The sequence below is a fragment of the Heptranchias perlo genome, chromosome 26, assembly GCF_035084215.1.
Source record: "Heptranchias perlo isolate sHepPer1 chromosome 26, sHepPer1.hap1, whole genome shotgun sequence".
Lineage (NCBI taxonomy): Eukaryota > Metazoa > Chordata > Chondrichthyes > Hexanchiformes > Hexanchidae > Heptranchias > Heptranchias perlo.
Window position 1 is genome coordinate 28,197,304 of NC_090350.1, and position 16,630 is coordinate 28,213,933.

General features: G+C 41.8%; 1 protein-coding gene across 1 annotated transcript in view; it reads right to left on the reverse strand.

The window, feature by feature from the left end:
* The window catches only part of LOC137342621 (tumor necrosis factor alpha-induced protein 3-like), a 38,896-nt gene that overhangs the window by 6,174 nt on the left and 16,092 nt on the right, over positions 1-16,630 (reverse strand). The window contains exons 5-8 of the mRNA XM_068006646.1: positions 13,930-14,100; positions 12,445-12,613; positions 10,291-11,201; positions 1,698-1,936 (exon numbers count right to left, since the gene is read on the reverse strand). Coding sequence (XP_067862747.1) covers positions 1,698-1,936; positions 10,291-11,201; positions 12,445-12,613; positions 13,930-14,100 — 1,490 coding nt within the window. The remainder of the gene's footprint in view (positions 1-1,697; positions 1,937-10,290; positions 11,202-12,444; positions 12,614-13,929; positions 14,101-16,630) is intronic.

Below are 16,630 nucleotides of genomic sequence, written 5' to 3' on the forward strand. Positions count from 1 at the left end.
ACGTTCTCATACTGCCAAATAAAGCTCCTTATTTTTATTCTCGAATATCTTCCCTTATACTGGGTACAGTAGTGTCGTAGTTATGCTACTGGACCAGTAATGATCACTAATGTCCTTTAGGGAAGGAAACCTGCCACCCTTACCTGGTCTGGACTATGTGACTCCAGTCCCACAGCAAAGTAGTTGAGTCTTAACTGCCCTCTGACGTGGCTTAGCAAGCCACCCAGTAGTAGGAATGGGCAATAAATGCAGGCCTTGTCTGCGATGTCCACATCCCAAGAATGAATAAATATCCCTCTTCTCCTGAAGGTTCTGATTCATTCTGGGGTACAGGCAGCAGCTCTTTGGCACCTCACCCAAGTGGTCACATGTATGAACCTAGACAGTGAGTACCGCATGGGCTATTTGATTATCTGTGAATCTGAATCTGTCTTCTCCCATTGCCCATAGATGCACTCTCAGCAGGGCTTATTGGCTAGCAATCAGGAGCAAGCTGATATTCCTCTTGTGTGCCCCCACCCCCCCAACCACCAACTCCCTCAAGCCTGCTGCAGAAGCTGCACTCCCACTGACCCACACTGATTAACTTAGCAAGGAACAAATCCATGCCACAATTGCCGAGCTGCTCAATACTCTGTAGAAGAGTAGGAAAATAGAACTATAGAACTAACGACAGGTGGATCGCATCGTGGTCAAACTCAAGCATTTAAGCTGGGGAAAATAATGGGGAGCTGCAGTACTGCTTCTTACAGGCAATATATCTGAAAGAACTTAATACCACACTATCACTGTGCCTCTGTAAATCTGTAATTAAGACTTACAATAAGTAAAATAAATAGAAACAGATACATATACATGCTACTTTATTGTATTAATTTTTCTTGCTAGAAAAATACATGAAGTAATCCTTTCTGATTCCATAAAGGAAATGCAGCCCCCCAAAAAAAAATTCAGCAAAAAGTCCCTTTCTGCATTGTGGATGATAGTTCTGTGGAACGGTGCAAACAATCTTTGCATGGACTACATGCTCCAGTGTGAATGTTTTGGCTGTGCTATGATCTGGGACTACCCCATCTTGTATTTACTTTCAAAAAGTATTCTGCATTATAATCCAATTGCTGGGAATGTTCAATGATTATTTGATTTGGTGAGACATCGATTTAGCTTTCTATATGCTTCATTGGCAAGTTATAGGAACAGATTTGAACTATGCCCTTTCTGATCAGAAGAATCATTGTTTCCAGGCCTCGGCAAGTGTCTCTGTTCAGGTTCATGCGTGCTGAACGGACATGACCTGACACCACAAGCTTTTACTGCCTGTGGCACCTCCTTTAAGAGGGGAAGGGTGAGGGGTGAAGTGGATAGTAGATTTGTGGGGTTTGTTCTGTATCTGTATTGCATATATTTTAAGATGATGAGGGGATATAATTACTAACACTCTATCCTGCACTGCATCAGAAAAGGGAAAACAAAAAATTAAATTAAGAAGTAATCAAAATAACATGTACAGAAGGATACCAATCTGCCCTTCAAAATTCTTGATCACATAGGTGATGCATATTTGCAAATGGTGATTTACTGAAAATGTTGCAAAACCTTCTAAGGCATGAGATGTGTGTTAAGAGTGGGATATATTCTATAAATCACAGTGTTGTCACCCCCATGGCATTCTTCGATAATAAGAAGCTTTAACTTACCCAAACATGTTGATCTGCTGGAACTTCGCTGACAGACTTGGATGTCTGTGAGTGCTTACTCTGTGTATACACATAGCATTTTTCACAATATCCACTGTACACTGGATTGGCAAGCATGCTACAGCCAACAGTATAACAGACTGACATGTTCCTGAGACGGGATGAAATCTGAGCAAGCTGGCCGTGAGGTGGAAATTGGTTACTGTGCTGTCTGTTTGGATCTTGTTGAGAGGACGCTCCTTGGAAGAAAAACATTATAATAAGCCTTTCCACAAATCTTACTAACCCACAAAATAGTCAAGGAATGTCACAGAAATTCCCACAAATACAACAGCATATTAGCATACATGTATTTTAATAAATCAATGATTGTTCCCTTGCAAAATGTAAGTAGGTTTTGATACTGAGGTGCACAAAGGACACAGAAGAGGGAGCATAACCTTTCCCCTTTTTAAAAAAACTTGAGTTGGGAGGAACAGGTTGAACAAGATCAGAGCTTTCCTTGTTCCTGGCTTCTCAGCACTCAGTCGAGGCATCTTGTTGCCATTAAAGTAAGGGTGGGAAGAGCACTTGGATTAGGCGTGGTTTGGCTTGAATTGGTTTGACTGTGTCTGAATGAGCCCAGGTTCACACATCCCTCATACAAGCACTGTGAGATGCACCAGCACACAATCACTTTTTTTATGCGTCCCCATTTTAAAATCTAAACTTTTCCCCCTATTTGCATGACATTTTGTTTAACTGCAAATCTCTATAAATACACACGTAAAACATAAGATTCATGAATGGATGCTTGTATTTATATGTAGATCAGATGGTTTAAATTTAGTATGTTCATCAGGCTGGGATTACAACTTAAATATAACACTACAAATTTATAGTATTCCTAACCAGACTGTATAGGTAGAGGTAAAGGTAAGAATGATTTAGAACTATCAAATGTACAAGTTATTGATGGTTTGTCCAAATGTCAATTTATGTAAGAAAGAAAAAAAATCTTTCATTTATATAGCACTTTTCACATCCTCAGGATGTCAAAGACCTTCACAGCCAATGAATTTGCTTTTGAATGCAGTCACTGTTGATATGTAGGCAAGTAGCTACGTCCTTCAGGAATTGGCCAGCTCGGTAGCACCACGACTGACCGAACTGGCCGAGTCCTGAAGGACACAGCTGCCAGACTGGGCCTGCGGCAGGTGGTGAGCGAACAAACGCCAGGGGAAAAACCCACTTGACCTCGTCCTCACCAGTCTACCTGTTGCAGATGCATCTGTCCATGACCGTATTGGTAGGAGTGACCACCGCCCCGTCCTCGTGGAGATGAAGTCCCGTCTTCGCACTGAGGACACCATCCAACGTGTTGTGTGGCACTACCACCGTGCTAAATGGGATAGATTCAGAACAGATCTAGCAGCTCAAAACTGGGCATCCATGAGGCACTGTGGGCCATCAGCAGCAGCAGCAGATTTGTATTCCAGCACAATGGTCTGGCATATTCCTCACTCTACCATTACCAACAAGCCGGGGATCAACCCTGGTTCAATGAGGAGTGTAGAAGAGCATGCCAGGAGCAGCACCAGGCGTACCTAAAAATGAGGTGCCAACCTGGTGAAGCTACAACTCAGGACTACATGCATGCTAAACCGCGGAAGCAACATGCTATAGACAGAGCTAAGCGATTACACAGCCAACGGATCAGATCAAAGCTCTGCAGTCCTGCCACATCCAGTCGTGAATGGTGGTGGACAGTTAAACAACTAACGGGAGGAGGAGGCTCTGTAAACATCCCCATCCTCAATTATGGCGGAGACCAGCACGAGTGCAAAAGACAAAGCTGAAGTGTTTGCAACCATCTTCAGCCAGAAGGGCTGAGCAGATGATCCATCTTGGCCTCCCCCCAATATCCCCACCATCACAGAAGCCAGTCTTCACAGCCAATTCGATTTACTCCACGTGATAACAAGAAACGGATGAGTGCACTGGATACAACAAAGGGTATGGGCCCCGACAACACCTGGCTGTAATGTTGAAGTCTTGTGCTCCAGAACTAGCCGCGCCTCTAGCCAAACTGTTCCAGAAGAGCTACAACACTGGCATCTACTCGACAATGTGGAAAACTGTCCAGGTTTGTCCTGTCCACAAAAAGCAGGACAAATCCAATCCGGCCAATTACCGCCCCATCAGTCTACTCTCAATCATTAGCAAAGTGATGGAACGTGTCGTCGACAGTGCTATCAAGCGGCACTTACTCACCAATAACCTGCTCACTGATGCTCAGTTTGGGTTCCGACAGGACCACTTGGCTCCAGACCTCATTACAGCCTTGGTCCAAACATGGACAAAAGAGCTGAATTCCAGAGGTGAGGTGAGAGTGACTGCGCTTGACATCAAGGCAGCATTTGACTGAGTGTGGCACCAAGGAGCCCTAGTAAAATTGAAGTCAATGGGAATCGGGGGGAAAACTCTCCAGTGGCTGCAGTCATACCTATCACGAAGGAAGATGGTAGTGGCTGTTGGAGGCCAATCATCTCAGTCCCAGAACATTGCTGCAGGAGTTCCTCAGGGCAGTGTCCTAGGCCCAACCATCTTCAGCTGCTTCATCAATGACCTTCCCTCCATCATAAGGTCAGAAATGGGGATGTTCGCTGATGATTGCACAGTGTTCAGTTCCATTCGCAACCCCTCAGATAATGAAGCAGTCTGTGCCTGTATGCAGCAAGACCTGGACAACATCCAGGCTTGGGCTCATAAGTGGCAAGTAACATTCGTGCCAGTCAAGAGCCAGGCAATGACCATCTCCAACAAGAGAGAATCTAACCACCTCCCCTTGACATTCAACGGCATTACCATCACTGAATCCCCCACCATCAACATCCTGGGGGTCACCATTGACCAGAAACTTAACTGGACCAGCCACATAAATGCTGTGGCTACAAGAGCAGATCAGAAGCTGGGTATTCTGCGGCGAATGACTCACCTCCTGACTCCCCAAAGCCTTTCCACCATCTACAAGGCACAAGTCAGGAGTGTGATGGAATACTCTCCACTTGCCTGGATGAGTGCAGCTCCAACAACACTCAAGAAGCTCGACAGCATCCAGGACAAAGCAGCCCGCTTGATTGGCACCCCATCCACCACCCTAAACATTCACTCCCTTCACCACCAGCGCACAGTGGCTGCAATGCATCCCATCCACAGGATGCACTGCAGCAACTCGCCAAGGCTTCTTCGACAGCACCTCCCAAACCCACGATCTCTACCACCTAGAAGGACAAGGGCAGCAGGCACATGGGAACAACACCACCTGCACGTTCCCCTCCAAGTCATGCACCATCCCGACTTGGAAATATATCGCCGTTCCTTCATCGTCGCTGGGTCAAAATCCTGGAACTCCCTACCTAACAGCAATGTGAGAGAACCTTCACCACACGGACTGCAGCGGTTCAAGAAGGCGGCTCACCACCACCTTCTCAAGGTAGATTAAGGATGGGCAATAAATGCTGGCCTCGCTAGAGATGCCCACATCCCATGAACGAATAAAAAAAAAAGTATAGTAGCCTCTTCATGCACAACAAAGCCGTACAAAGAGCAAATGAGATGTATGACCAGTTAATCTGTTTTTAGGGAGTACTTTTGAACAGGACACCAGGACCCTGCTTTTCTTCCAATAGTGCCGTGGAAACATTTACATCCACCTGCACAGTCAGATGAGGCCCCCGTTTAACGTCTCATACAAAAGACAGCATCTCTGACATTGCGCTGCCGCAGTGCTACACTGACATGAGAGTCCAGATTATGGTCCGGAGTAGGGCTAGAACTCATAACCACCTGACTTAAAGGCAAGAGTGCTGCTACTGAGCCATATTGACATGATATACTGTAACTAAGGATTATATTTCCTTGATGCATGCAAATTTAGATGCATGCAAACTTTTCTCGGGTCCCAATAAATGGATGTGAAGATGTAGGAAATATTTGTTCCACCAACTAACCCAGCACATAACTTGAGAATTTAAAAACCAGGTTAATCAACCATGTGATTTCTCTGACCTCCTTATCCAATAACTATTACCCATAATTCAACACGTAACAATTCAAAGGATTATTGTATTTTCAGCTATTTCAATTGTGTTTCTTTCATTCTAATCACCTCTCTACTGAATGGATTACAGACAAGTAGTTTGAGGAATTGTTGGATAAACTCCTTTGGCCTTTAACATTGCTGGTTCCAGACTGACTTTTACTGTGTGTGTGTGTGAGATATTTTTTACTAATTATCTAAGGGTGCTACATCTTCACAGTTTTTTGCTAGGCCTTGTCTCAAGCCATCAGTAGTGGACCCACTGGGGGGGGAGGGTCAGGGGGCCATGAACCCTCCAACCATTTTGAGGTCACCCAACACCGCTTTGGAGGAATGGTTTCATTTTACTCCCAGGAGCTCGGTCACCCATTTTCGGCCTCCCAAGTTCGACCTGCAGGTTTGTGCGGTTCTTGGCTTTGCCTTTGGACTAGGTAAGTTGGCATTCCCAGTTCCCAGCTTGGTCCCCTTCCTCCAAAGCTGCCCAAATCTTGAGTTCAACCACCCCAGTTGGCCAAACCTAGCTCTGCCACTGCAAGACTGTACTCCTACTCTATATATTTTTGTTCACTCTTTACCCCTTAGCTAAGCAAGTTTTGCACATGGCATTGAGCACTGCTGCTAGGAACCTGACTACAAAACTTGTGTCTCTAGGAAATATGCCTTTTGTATATTCCATCATTTTTATGGATTTGATTTTCTCTGGATTTCATTTTAGGAAACTGCTTGAAAAAAACCTGTTGTGGCCCATCCTCCAATTTCACAAGCAAAAACAAAAGGGAAAAAAAAACAAATTTCCCATCAACCAACAAAACTCTGTACAATTGGGGAGGGAACAATTGTAACCTGTTCATGTGCTATAAACAAAAGATGAAATTGCTGTTATCACTGCCCATTTTCACACGACTATTCTGGAGTTGTATTGCCATGTGCTTGTTCCTACCCTTTTTTAAAAAAAAGATCAGTGTTGTCAGTAAACAACTACCAAATTGAACACATTCTCACTGAGATTTTCAGTCATGAGTTGTATAACTGAGGCCTGCACTTGTCTTTAAACATGTTTGTTCAGCATAAATAATTATATTTTATTTTATATTCCTGTTTCCCTTTATAATTCTTTACTTTTATCATGTCTTTCTGAATATGTGTCTTCCCTTTATGTCAGCTTAAGTAATTTAAAAACCTAAGCTGCTCGTTTTACTTCTAGTGACTAAAGATGTGCTAGTCCATTGTCTCTTTTCTCTCATTGAAAATTTGTACCACTTTTGGCAGTTGGTGTACCTAGATCTCTTTGCACGTTTGAGTATGTGTGTGTCGAGCTTTTGCTCTCCTCCAGTAGAAGAGGGAACAGGAAAACCATGATTCACACCAGTGTTAAATGTGTCTTAATACTGTGGTGGTTGGTGCTGTACAATTGGAGAACTGAACAATCAAAAGTTCAAATGTTACCCTGAGATGCTAAATAACTGCATCAGTTGGGAGATGCGGTGTGTTCTCTGATATTTTCTTGTGTATATGCCCAACTGTGTAATATGGCCAACAACTTAGTGACGCCCATTGCAATCACTTTCTGTACTGAAAAAAGCCAACCACGTGTGGAAGAAAAGTTTGCAAAGGAAATTCTTGACCAGCATAACTCTTTTCACATAACACACTCCTGGGTTTGGGACCCACTTTATTAAGCAAAAAGAGTCTGCTATGTAAAAACACTTTTAGGAAGGTGGACCTGAAAGGTGTTCCACATAATCTACACCCATCCTAGTGTTACCTGCTGCAGGCATTGAAAGTACATGAAGGTGTTTTTTGCAGTAGAGTGTGAAGATACATGAAATTACAAGAGCCTGGCAATATCTTGCACAGGATTGAAACATTTGAGATGGTTAGCTGCAATTTCGACTTCAACTTTGATTTCATTTAAAATGGCCGTAAGAAGAAAGATTTACTCTGCTGCTTTTAAGGTGAATGCAACAGAAATTTATTTTTGTTATACCATTAATCATGGGTTTCCCAATGAAGATTTACCCTTTTATGTTCCGTAGAAAAAGAGGAAGCAGCATTGGAGAGATACCAATCATGTGCGACTGCACCAGAAACAGACTATGCCCACCTGCTGGTACCCTTCCATCCACATTTACAGACAGAGGCCTATCTGGCAATGACTGCATAACTAGCGACACAGTTTCTGCGTCAGCAGATGCCAAGCTGCGCCATCTATTGCGAGAACACCTGCAGCTAGCATGCACTGCAAACCGCAGTAACAGGCAGCTGCACCCTTTAAGTCGTCTTCCTCTGTTTCTTTCCAGGCATGGTGGAGGGTGCCATGAAATGGAAAATAGGTGCCACCACTCTCGCTCTCACCTTTGTCTGCCCCATCTCCAATTCACCAACCGTCAAACAGGGGAGTGAAATGTTGCGCTGTTCTATCCCCAGTCCAAAAATACAGTTCCTGCCTCCACATTTATTGTGCCAGTCACTAAATTTTGCCAGGTGTTTATGTTACTCAAATAACTTTTGCAAAGGCTTAAATATAAATAAAATACATTAGCAGCCTTTGTAATTGCTGGCAAGATTTTTACCCCTTTAAATGGCCATATCTGTTTAAATCTACTCATCACTACAAGGTGCAGTGGGCTACTTCCATGTGATTTTCCTCTTTTCCCAGCACCATGCCTGAAATCTATGTGCTGGCTCGCACTACGTACAAAAAGCTGACTGCATAAAATCAGGTGAAGTCAGCAGACTAATGATTGGATGGGTGTTGAAGCACACTGCCCAACTACCAGCAAATCAGAGGCCCAATTGAAAATGCACCCCAATGTATGGTAAGTCTTAGAAGATGAAAGTACAGTGACCCTGGTTTAAGTATTGTACAAATTTGTTGGAATACAGAATGCTCTATACATTGCTTTGACAGAAGATCAACCTCAAAAGAGCATATATTGTATCAGGTGGTACTTGCATTCCCTGCACCCTCTACCATCAGGGATTTTGAGCAAAATTACTGTGCGAAAGTATCAATTTTGGACTGGTTTGTGCTGGGACTACATTTACTGTATGCCAGAACCTGCAGGTACTTCAGGTACATTTTTGAAAATTAGGGTAAAGCCAGGATTCCTTTTCCTTGCACTTTTGTCCAGAACATTTTTTTTTCTCGTAATTTTTCCTTTGGAAAGAGGTGACCAAAAAGCTTAACATTTATGATTCATATTTGATTGCAATTGTTCTTTTCCTCAGTGGTTTAACCAGCAGGAAGGTTATGGATTTCACAGAGAAAGTGATACCTCTGTGATGCATAGAAAAGTTGTGTTAAATTTTTGACTGCTAAAAGCTGTTTTGTGTTGCCCACAAACAAACATTGACTATCATGTTGTGTGAGCTTTCAGCCTCTCCTTGATAATCAGGGTGGATTGTTCTTTTGAAATTCTGCCTAACCACAAATGCTAAACATATTCAAAACGGAAATTATAGTGCCTCTATTTTCCTTGAGAATGATGACCTCGCCCAATCTTCTACAATCCAGATTATTGATTCCATTCTCAGACACGGTTGGATACCATTCAATCTATCAACTCTATGTTCTGTTGCAATTGCAATTCCCTTCACTACACTGGCTCACGATACCATATCATACATCAGCTTATGCTTGTATTTCCTCCTGTACATAACTTAAATCTACCAGTTATTGCATTAACCATTTTAGGTGATGATTTATCCCAAGTTTCCTTAATCTCCCTGTGATTTTCATGAAGTTATTGCACTTGCACATTAAACTCACCACAGAAAGTTAAGTTTAATAATTAACAGTGTAAGTATCCTTTTAACGATTGGCAATTAACAATTATCACATCAACCTCTCTTGCCCAGAAAGTGAACAATTATAAGTGTAGTGTCTCATTTCTTCAGGTTTTGAGATTTTAAAAATGTTAAATTTTTAATTTTTTTCTTACTTTTCCTTTCTGTCTCTTTTTATCTCTCTCTTAATCCAATCTTTTGTTCCCACTCCTTATTTCTCTTTCTTCATCCGATTTGACATTCAATTCACTCCTTCTCAGTCCTTCCTTTGTTTATTTCTCAATCCTTGAACCTTGTTGGTTAAGGACATACACTGTTGGTCCCAAGGTCCCAGATGCCCTATTGCCCTCGCTGCGCAGTTATCAGCTCGAATTTTCAGCAATTTTGTGGGCAAAAAATTTTAAAACCTAAACGGGCACGAAGAAGTCTAACTAACGGAGCATGCCGCGAGATGCCCCACTCCAGTAAAATCTGGGCCAACCTTATTACCTGTGGGAGTTTTTGGATAAAATTCAAGCAGTCTGCAGGTCAATGATTTCACGAATACCTATATCATGTTATTTTCTGAGTATCTGCCAGCGAGGAGGAACCATGGCTGCTGCCAGTACACATCGTTGACGCATGGCCTGTAAATGTCCAGTGTGCGCTGGCAGCGGGCCAGGTTTCTTTTCATTGGCACATGCTTGAAAAATGTATAATATAGAATAGTGGCGAATTACTTACCAACGTCTTCCACATATTTAAAGAAGCATGTGGTACAGAATCCACACTGTTCTTCAGTCCCAAAGTACTGACAGTTTGGATTTATGCAGTTTCCAGTTTCTCTAATCTGATTGAGCTGCTGTCTTTGGTCTTGGTCAACTGCTGGTCCATGACTGCCAATGTTGGTCAATGCAACTTGCAGCAACTCTGAAGAAATACCACCTGCTGGATCATGTGTCTGGGCAAGAGAATCCATCCTCTTTAAGCAAGAGAAACACAAACCATTGAACTTCCTTATTTCTTGCTTACATTTGCTGCACCTTTCTCCCCACAAATCGATCCTTTCCTCCACTAATTCACCTGACGACTTTGGAAAGCGTGGATCAGAATTTCTGCCTCCCTCTGGAATTTGTTCTAAGTGGTTGTTTTCTCGGAAGCAACTTGGACAAAGTCCATTCTGTGCCACACTTCCAGTGAATGGACATTGAGAAGCTTTGCACTTCAAGGCATTGGTCTCACTGAAGAAAGGGATGTGTGATGGTGATGATGGTAGAGTTGACTGAGTATTCCTGATGTCTTCCAATCCAAAGATTGTTGCTCCTTCTGAGTGTGACTCCTTCAAATGTCCATCAGATCTTTGGTTGCCACTACGCTTACCAATGTTGGTCCCGGAAGACACTTCTTTCCTTTGGAAGGCATCATAACACGTATGACAGAACGGTTTTGTGAATTTTGAGCAAAAGTATGGACAGCCATGAGTTAAACATTTGTCTTCCATAATAGATAGGTTTGAGAGAGAAGCAAACTCCTCTTTATCCCTATTGCTTCTTCCTTTTTCTGTGTTTTCCTGCCAGAATTTGTACTGATGGTTAACCAGCTGGAAATAATCCTGAACCAAGTTAAGGTCATTGGGCAAAGGATTTATAAGCAACCTGCACAAAAAACAAAAGTGCATTTATGTACAATTCTATTTTTCTTCTTGAATGATTCAGCCTGCATAAAAACTGCTTCAATTATAACATAAGACAACTGATATAGGACGTTTCACTTACTTCATAAGAACAAAGATTATGAAATAAGTAAAGGCCACTTAGCCCTCTAGTTTACTTGCACAGACTAAAGACTCCCATTTAATCATCTGAGGGATTTCAAAACAAATTATATTAGTTGCACTGTGCCCTGAAAGTGAGAGATTTTTAGGTGCTGCTAGGGACTGAGCTGAGAACTGAAAAAATATAGTTAACAAATTTGACTCTCAAGTTGCCTTCCAACTAAAATTTATGGCCACAGCATTATACCATATTTTGTCACATGAACTAAATATTTGGAGTGATGTGATCCTATAAAATCTACCAAATGTTGTAGTTCACTAAGCAAATGTACTAATTTAGAACCTGCATTTGGGGGTCATGATATTAAAACCAGAGTAACCAGATTTTTTATTTTCAATAGCCCATTGTTAGTCATCAGTCGTAGGTTTCGATTTTTCAGAAGTAATACATTACCTCTCGGTCTCTGGAAGGGGGGACAGATTAGTTGATAGTGGCTAGAGAATCGATTAATCCGTTCATCTTCTACGATCTTTTCCTTTCCTGCTGCCTGATTCCTGTGATTGAGCTAAGGCTAGATAATGTTGTATCTTGCATCTTTGTACCTTTTATTACAACTTGGAATCCTAGGCGCTAAATCGGGCCGTGTAGTGCCTGTTGTTTCGCCTTACCACATTTCCTGCATGCCATTCCGCCACTGTAATTTTGAGATGGTTTTTTTTGCTTCAAGGGGAAAATTTTGAATCTTGTGCTGAACCAAATTTACCAGTGGATTGAATCAAGCCCCAGGTATTAAAATTGCTGACTCACTTTTCCCACTGGAACTTACAAAAATGAACTTACATTTCGAAAGAAAGCAAATTCTGTAGGCGGCCATTAATTATCTTTTTATATTTCACCCTCTTCCGCTTTTTGTTCCTCACTCTAAAGCATTCTGTGTAGCTGGAATATGAGGTAAGCGAACACTTCCCCATAACTCAAGTCTCATTGTTTCTTTGTACTCAGCCAGTAAGCAGGTAAGTTAACTCCCAACGTGTGGATTAGGACTTGAGAGTCATGGATAATAAGAATTACGTAGTTACAAGTTGCATATTTTTCAAGTAGTTAATGAGAAGACTGAACTCACCTGGCTGCATTGACAAATTCTGCACCATTGTAGTCTGGCACAGAAATCTGAATGAGATAACTGCTGAGCAGTTGTTTTCTGTCGGCTTTTTCAGTATTCAGGAGAAAGCGAATTGGTAGCTCTACACTCCCATTCTCACTCGGTACTACCAGCGGAAAAGCATTTAGTTCTGAAGGAGGAAGAAATTTGGAAAGATTTTGTTAAATAACTGGAATATTCCTGGAGGCAATACAGCAGATAATGTAAAGTAATGCTAAGATCGTCCTCCTCCTTTTCCCATACATAAGGGTCAATTTTAACTCTTTCCCCCCACCCGCAACCTGGTGGAAACACAAGCCCCAAGCCGGCGGGGTCCCCATTAAAAATACAGATCGAGCTCTGATGTGCTATTTTAACTTGAAGCCTGAGTGGGGGAGCAGTGGTGACTTCCTCGCTACGCCAAACCTGCTGGGAACAGAGGAGACCCCCTCAAGTTAAATTTTATTTTAAAATTTTAGTTTCCTTGTGGGCCAGGAGGAGCAAGTGTGCTCCTTCAGGCCCTACAAGGAAACCTTGAGCCTCCCCTGCTCTGGGCTGCCCCTCCCGGAGCTATCACTCCCAGATGGGTATGCCGCTCATTTTACTGTGTTCCCATTTGGGAGTTAAAATTGAGCCCAAGGTCTCCTGCCTTGATGCAACTTCTGAGGACTAAAGGAACAGAATGGTACAATCACTGTATTCACCTTTAGCATGTCCAATGTCAGAAGACAGGATACAAACTGTGCTGAAATAGACTGTTGAATGTGTTCCCTGAGTGCTTAGTTATCAGAAGGAGCTGCAACAACAGGGTAACTGAGAAAATCATTCCAACTGTGGCTGGGTGATTTGAATGAGGCCCAACTCTGGCATTTGTAATTATCTGCTTAGGATGTGAGTGCTGCAAATATAGGCTACCAGGGCACTCTAAAGTAAGTGGAACTTCATTATAACAAACCTTTTACCGCATGAAGCAGTAAAAGGTCGGAGCAGGCTCGAGGGGCCGATTGGCCTACTCCTGCTCCTATTTCTGATGTTCGATGTTCTTATGAAGCTGTCAAAAGAACAGCTTTCAACTCAATAAGACGATACACTCAAAGACATACCAGCCCCTTAGACATACCAGCCCCTTCAGGTTTGTAGTGTCATTCCAGTGCTCACAAGCAGCTCGCCGGTGAGTGGGAATTCCGGCAGCTCCGATGTGGAGCCGAGCTGGCAATTATAAACTGGCGGGAGGCAGTTTTGCTCTACATTCTTGAAATGTAGGTTAGTTACAGGCTGGGTTTCTGATCAGAACCCTGGTTTTGTTTGTGGGAAGGTCAATTAAGAAGCTGCAGTCATTTTTCCTCTGTGTGATGCAGATATTTGCATAAGACAGTGAGCTACCCGGAGTGCATTATAGACAGTTATAGTCTTGAAATAGGCAAATTAAAAGAAAAGTAAATTATAAAGATATATGCCCTCACTTACCTGGTCCTACATCATTTACGCTGATGAGCGGTGTAAAATATTGATGCTCGTAGCTGAGCAGGATGGGACAAGTGTAGCACTGAAGGGGCGGCCAGTGCAGAGGCAGGTAGATCCCAGCAGGGCTCGATGTCATAATATTTGAAGTACTTTTGGAACTTTCTTCTGAGTTTCCTGTTTGTTTAAAAAAAATCACAACTATTACAGCAAATGGAGGCTTACTGCACCCTGAAGTGTTAACGTTTTACTTCAGTGGCAACCTATAGAACTTGAATTATTTACTATATATTTTAATTTCCCTCACAAGGGGAGTAATATAAATAGGATATTACAGCTGTGGTGGGAAATTATTACAAATACTTTTTTTTCTGGTGAATGATATTAAATGTGTAATGTCTTAATGAAAACCATGTTAATAAACCTTTTAATTTACATACACATGATGCAATGACATAAATGATTTTGAAACGCACCTCCGTCCCAGTGGCCAAAACTTATGCTATTTTCCACCCCTCCCCCGCCCCAACTCCTTTTTATGAAGGTTTTGCCCCTTTTTATTACCTGATTGCTTAAATTTTACTGATTGCACTTTTCTTTCTAATAATAGTGCTGTATCATGTTGAAATGTCCCAGTGAATTCTATTTAAAGTGCAATGACTGTTATGTCGGCATACATGGCAGCAATTGTGTGCCAGCAATATCCCATAAACAGCAGAAGAGTTTTTTTGGCAGTGTTTGACGAGGTAGATACCTGGAGAATCCCTGTTCCAATGGGGCCTTTAATGTCCGTCTGAACCAGCAGAAAAGGCAGCTAAGTCCTTAATTTAACACTTCATCTAAAGAACAGCATGTCTGACAATGCAGCACACTCTCAGCACTGTACAGTAGAGTCCACTTGATTACGTGCTGTACCAATAGTGTATGGTTTGAACCCATAACCTTCTGAACCAGAGATGAAAGTGTTACCAATGGAAACAAGCTGGCACTTTTTTGTACATAAAGTAGATGATAGTTTTGATATAATGAGATTAATATATTATTCACTTTTTATAGCTATACTAATAGATCTCTGGAGTTCCACATGGGGTTATTGGACCAGGGTATGTAGACATAGTTCAGTTACCATATTAAAGTCATACATTCTGTCCTTGTGTTTATATTTCCATTATAAATTCCTACGTCCACATATGTAATGAAAACTGCCAATGTAAACTTGGTGGTGATGGTACTGCAGTGCCTCCATCAGCAGGAGGGTGTAATTACAGTGTGACAAGTTTACATAGGGGTTTCCATTATAAATGTGGACATTGGAATTTATACTATAAAAAGTTGATTAGGAAGTGTGCCCAGACATAAGATTGTTAATATATTAAGATAAATGTTGGAAAACTCATCTAGTTTTTACCTAAAATGTTTTTAACCATTTTCCTAATGTAAGCATGATAAAGTGCACCTCCTCCTTTTGAACTTTGCCTGATCTTTCCTCCTGATTTCCTTACATAGTTAATTATTAAAATGTTGCTACATTCATTTATTTATGTACAGGCCTGTTTGCAAATCATGGATGAGCTGCTTTTGAAGCTCTGAGATTGATCAACACTGGGTATTCTGAAACTTTGTAAACAGCAACTAACATAAGTCCCCAAAGCTTCCCCTTCCAATAGGGAAATGTCCATAGTTTTTACACTTAATGGTCATCGCTGTAGTGTCAGCAAGCCACAGAAAGGTGGGTATTGAGTGTAAGGGAGATATCCTACTGCAATTCTTTGAAGCCTCATTAGCATAAACTCTTATCACAAGCTCTTGCTTTTTTCAACTAATCCCATTAAAACCTCCACTACAAGCAATAAAAAACCTTAAAGTACAATATGATTTAACTTCTGTTTGGAACTGCTTTGCTGATATTTACAAGTTCCTAATGAAATGTAACTGTATTTGGCAGTGATATACACAGCTAATCCTGTCTGGTACTATTATTAATATTTTCCCTATTTTAAATTGGTTTATCTCCTTTATCTTCAGGGTATCTCCAGGCCATGCCCATTTCCCAGCTTAGAGACAGGCAGGGGTCTGCTCCAAGGTCTTTCTTAACACTGGACTTGTTTCACATCACTCGACAATCAAATCAAGAACCTGGAGTGACTTGCTCTTCAATTTTCCCTCATTTTCTGCAGTGAAGCACCTGATTTCTGCTCTAAGTCTCTTCCTAACAACATGACTGTGGTCACCAGCTATGTGTCACGCTGTTTTGCAAGTACATCCTTTTGTCAACATATCCTTGTTTTGATCTAAATCCAATACTATCAATAGCTATAGTCAAATCAATAAATGTAATGTTGTGAAGCTGGAACCTCTAGCTCATGAGTTAAGGATTGCAATAGCCTTTGCATCACAACTGTAGTATCAGTCCAAAGCGGTTTCACTTTGTACTGATGTTGCAGCTATAGTGTAAATGCAGTCTGAGACTTGCTCTGTTTTGCTTCAGAGTTAGTTTGGACCTTGACACCTGATTTACATTATACAAGTTTAGCACTGCTTTGAAGCATTGAGCCGAATTAAATCTAGGTGAACTAGAAAAAATTGGTATCACCTCAGATTTTTGTTGCACTTCGTTTGGTAGCCAAATCAAGACTATTAAAACTGGCCTGATTCCTTGCCTTGCCTAATGTTTGCACACAGTGTACTCCAGAATTTAAACTGTTGA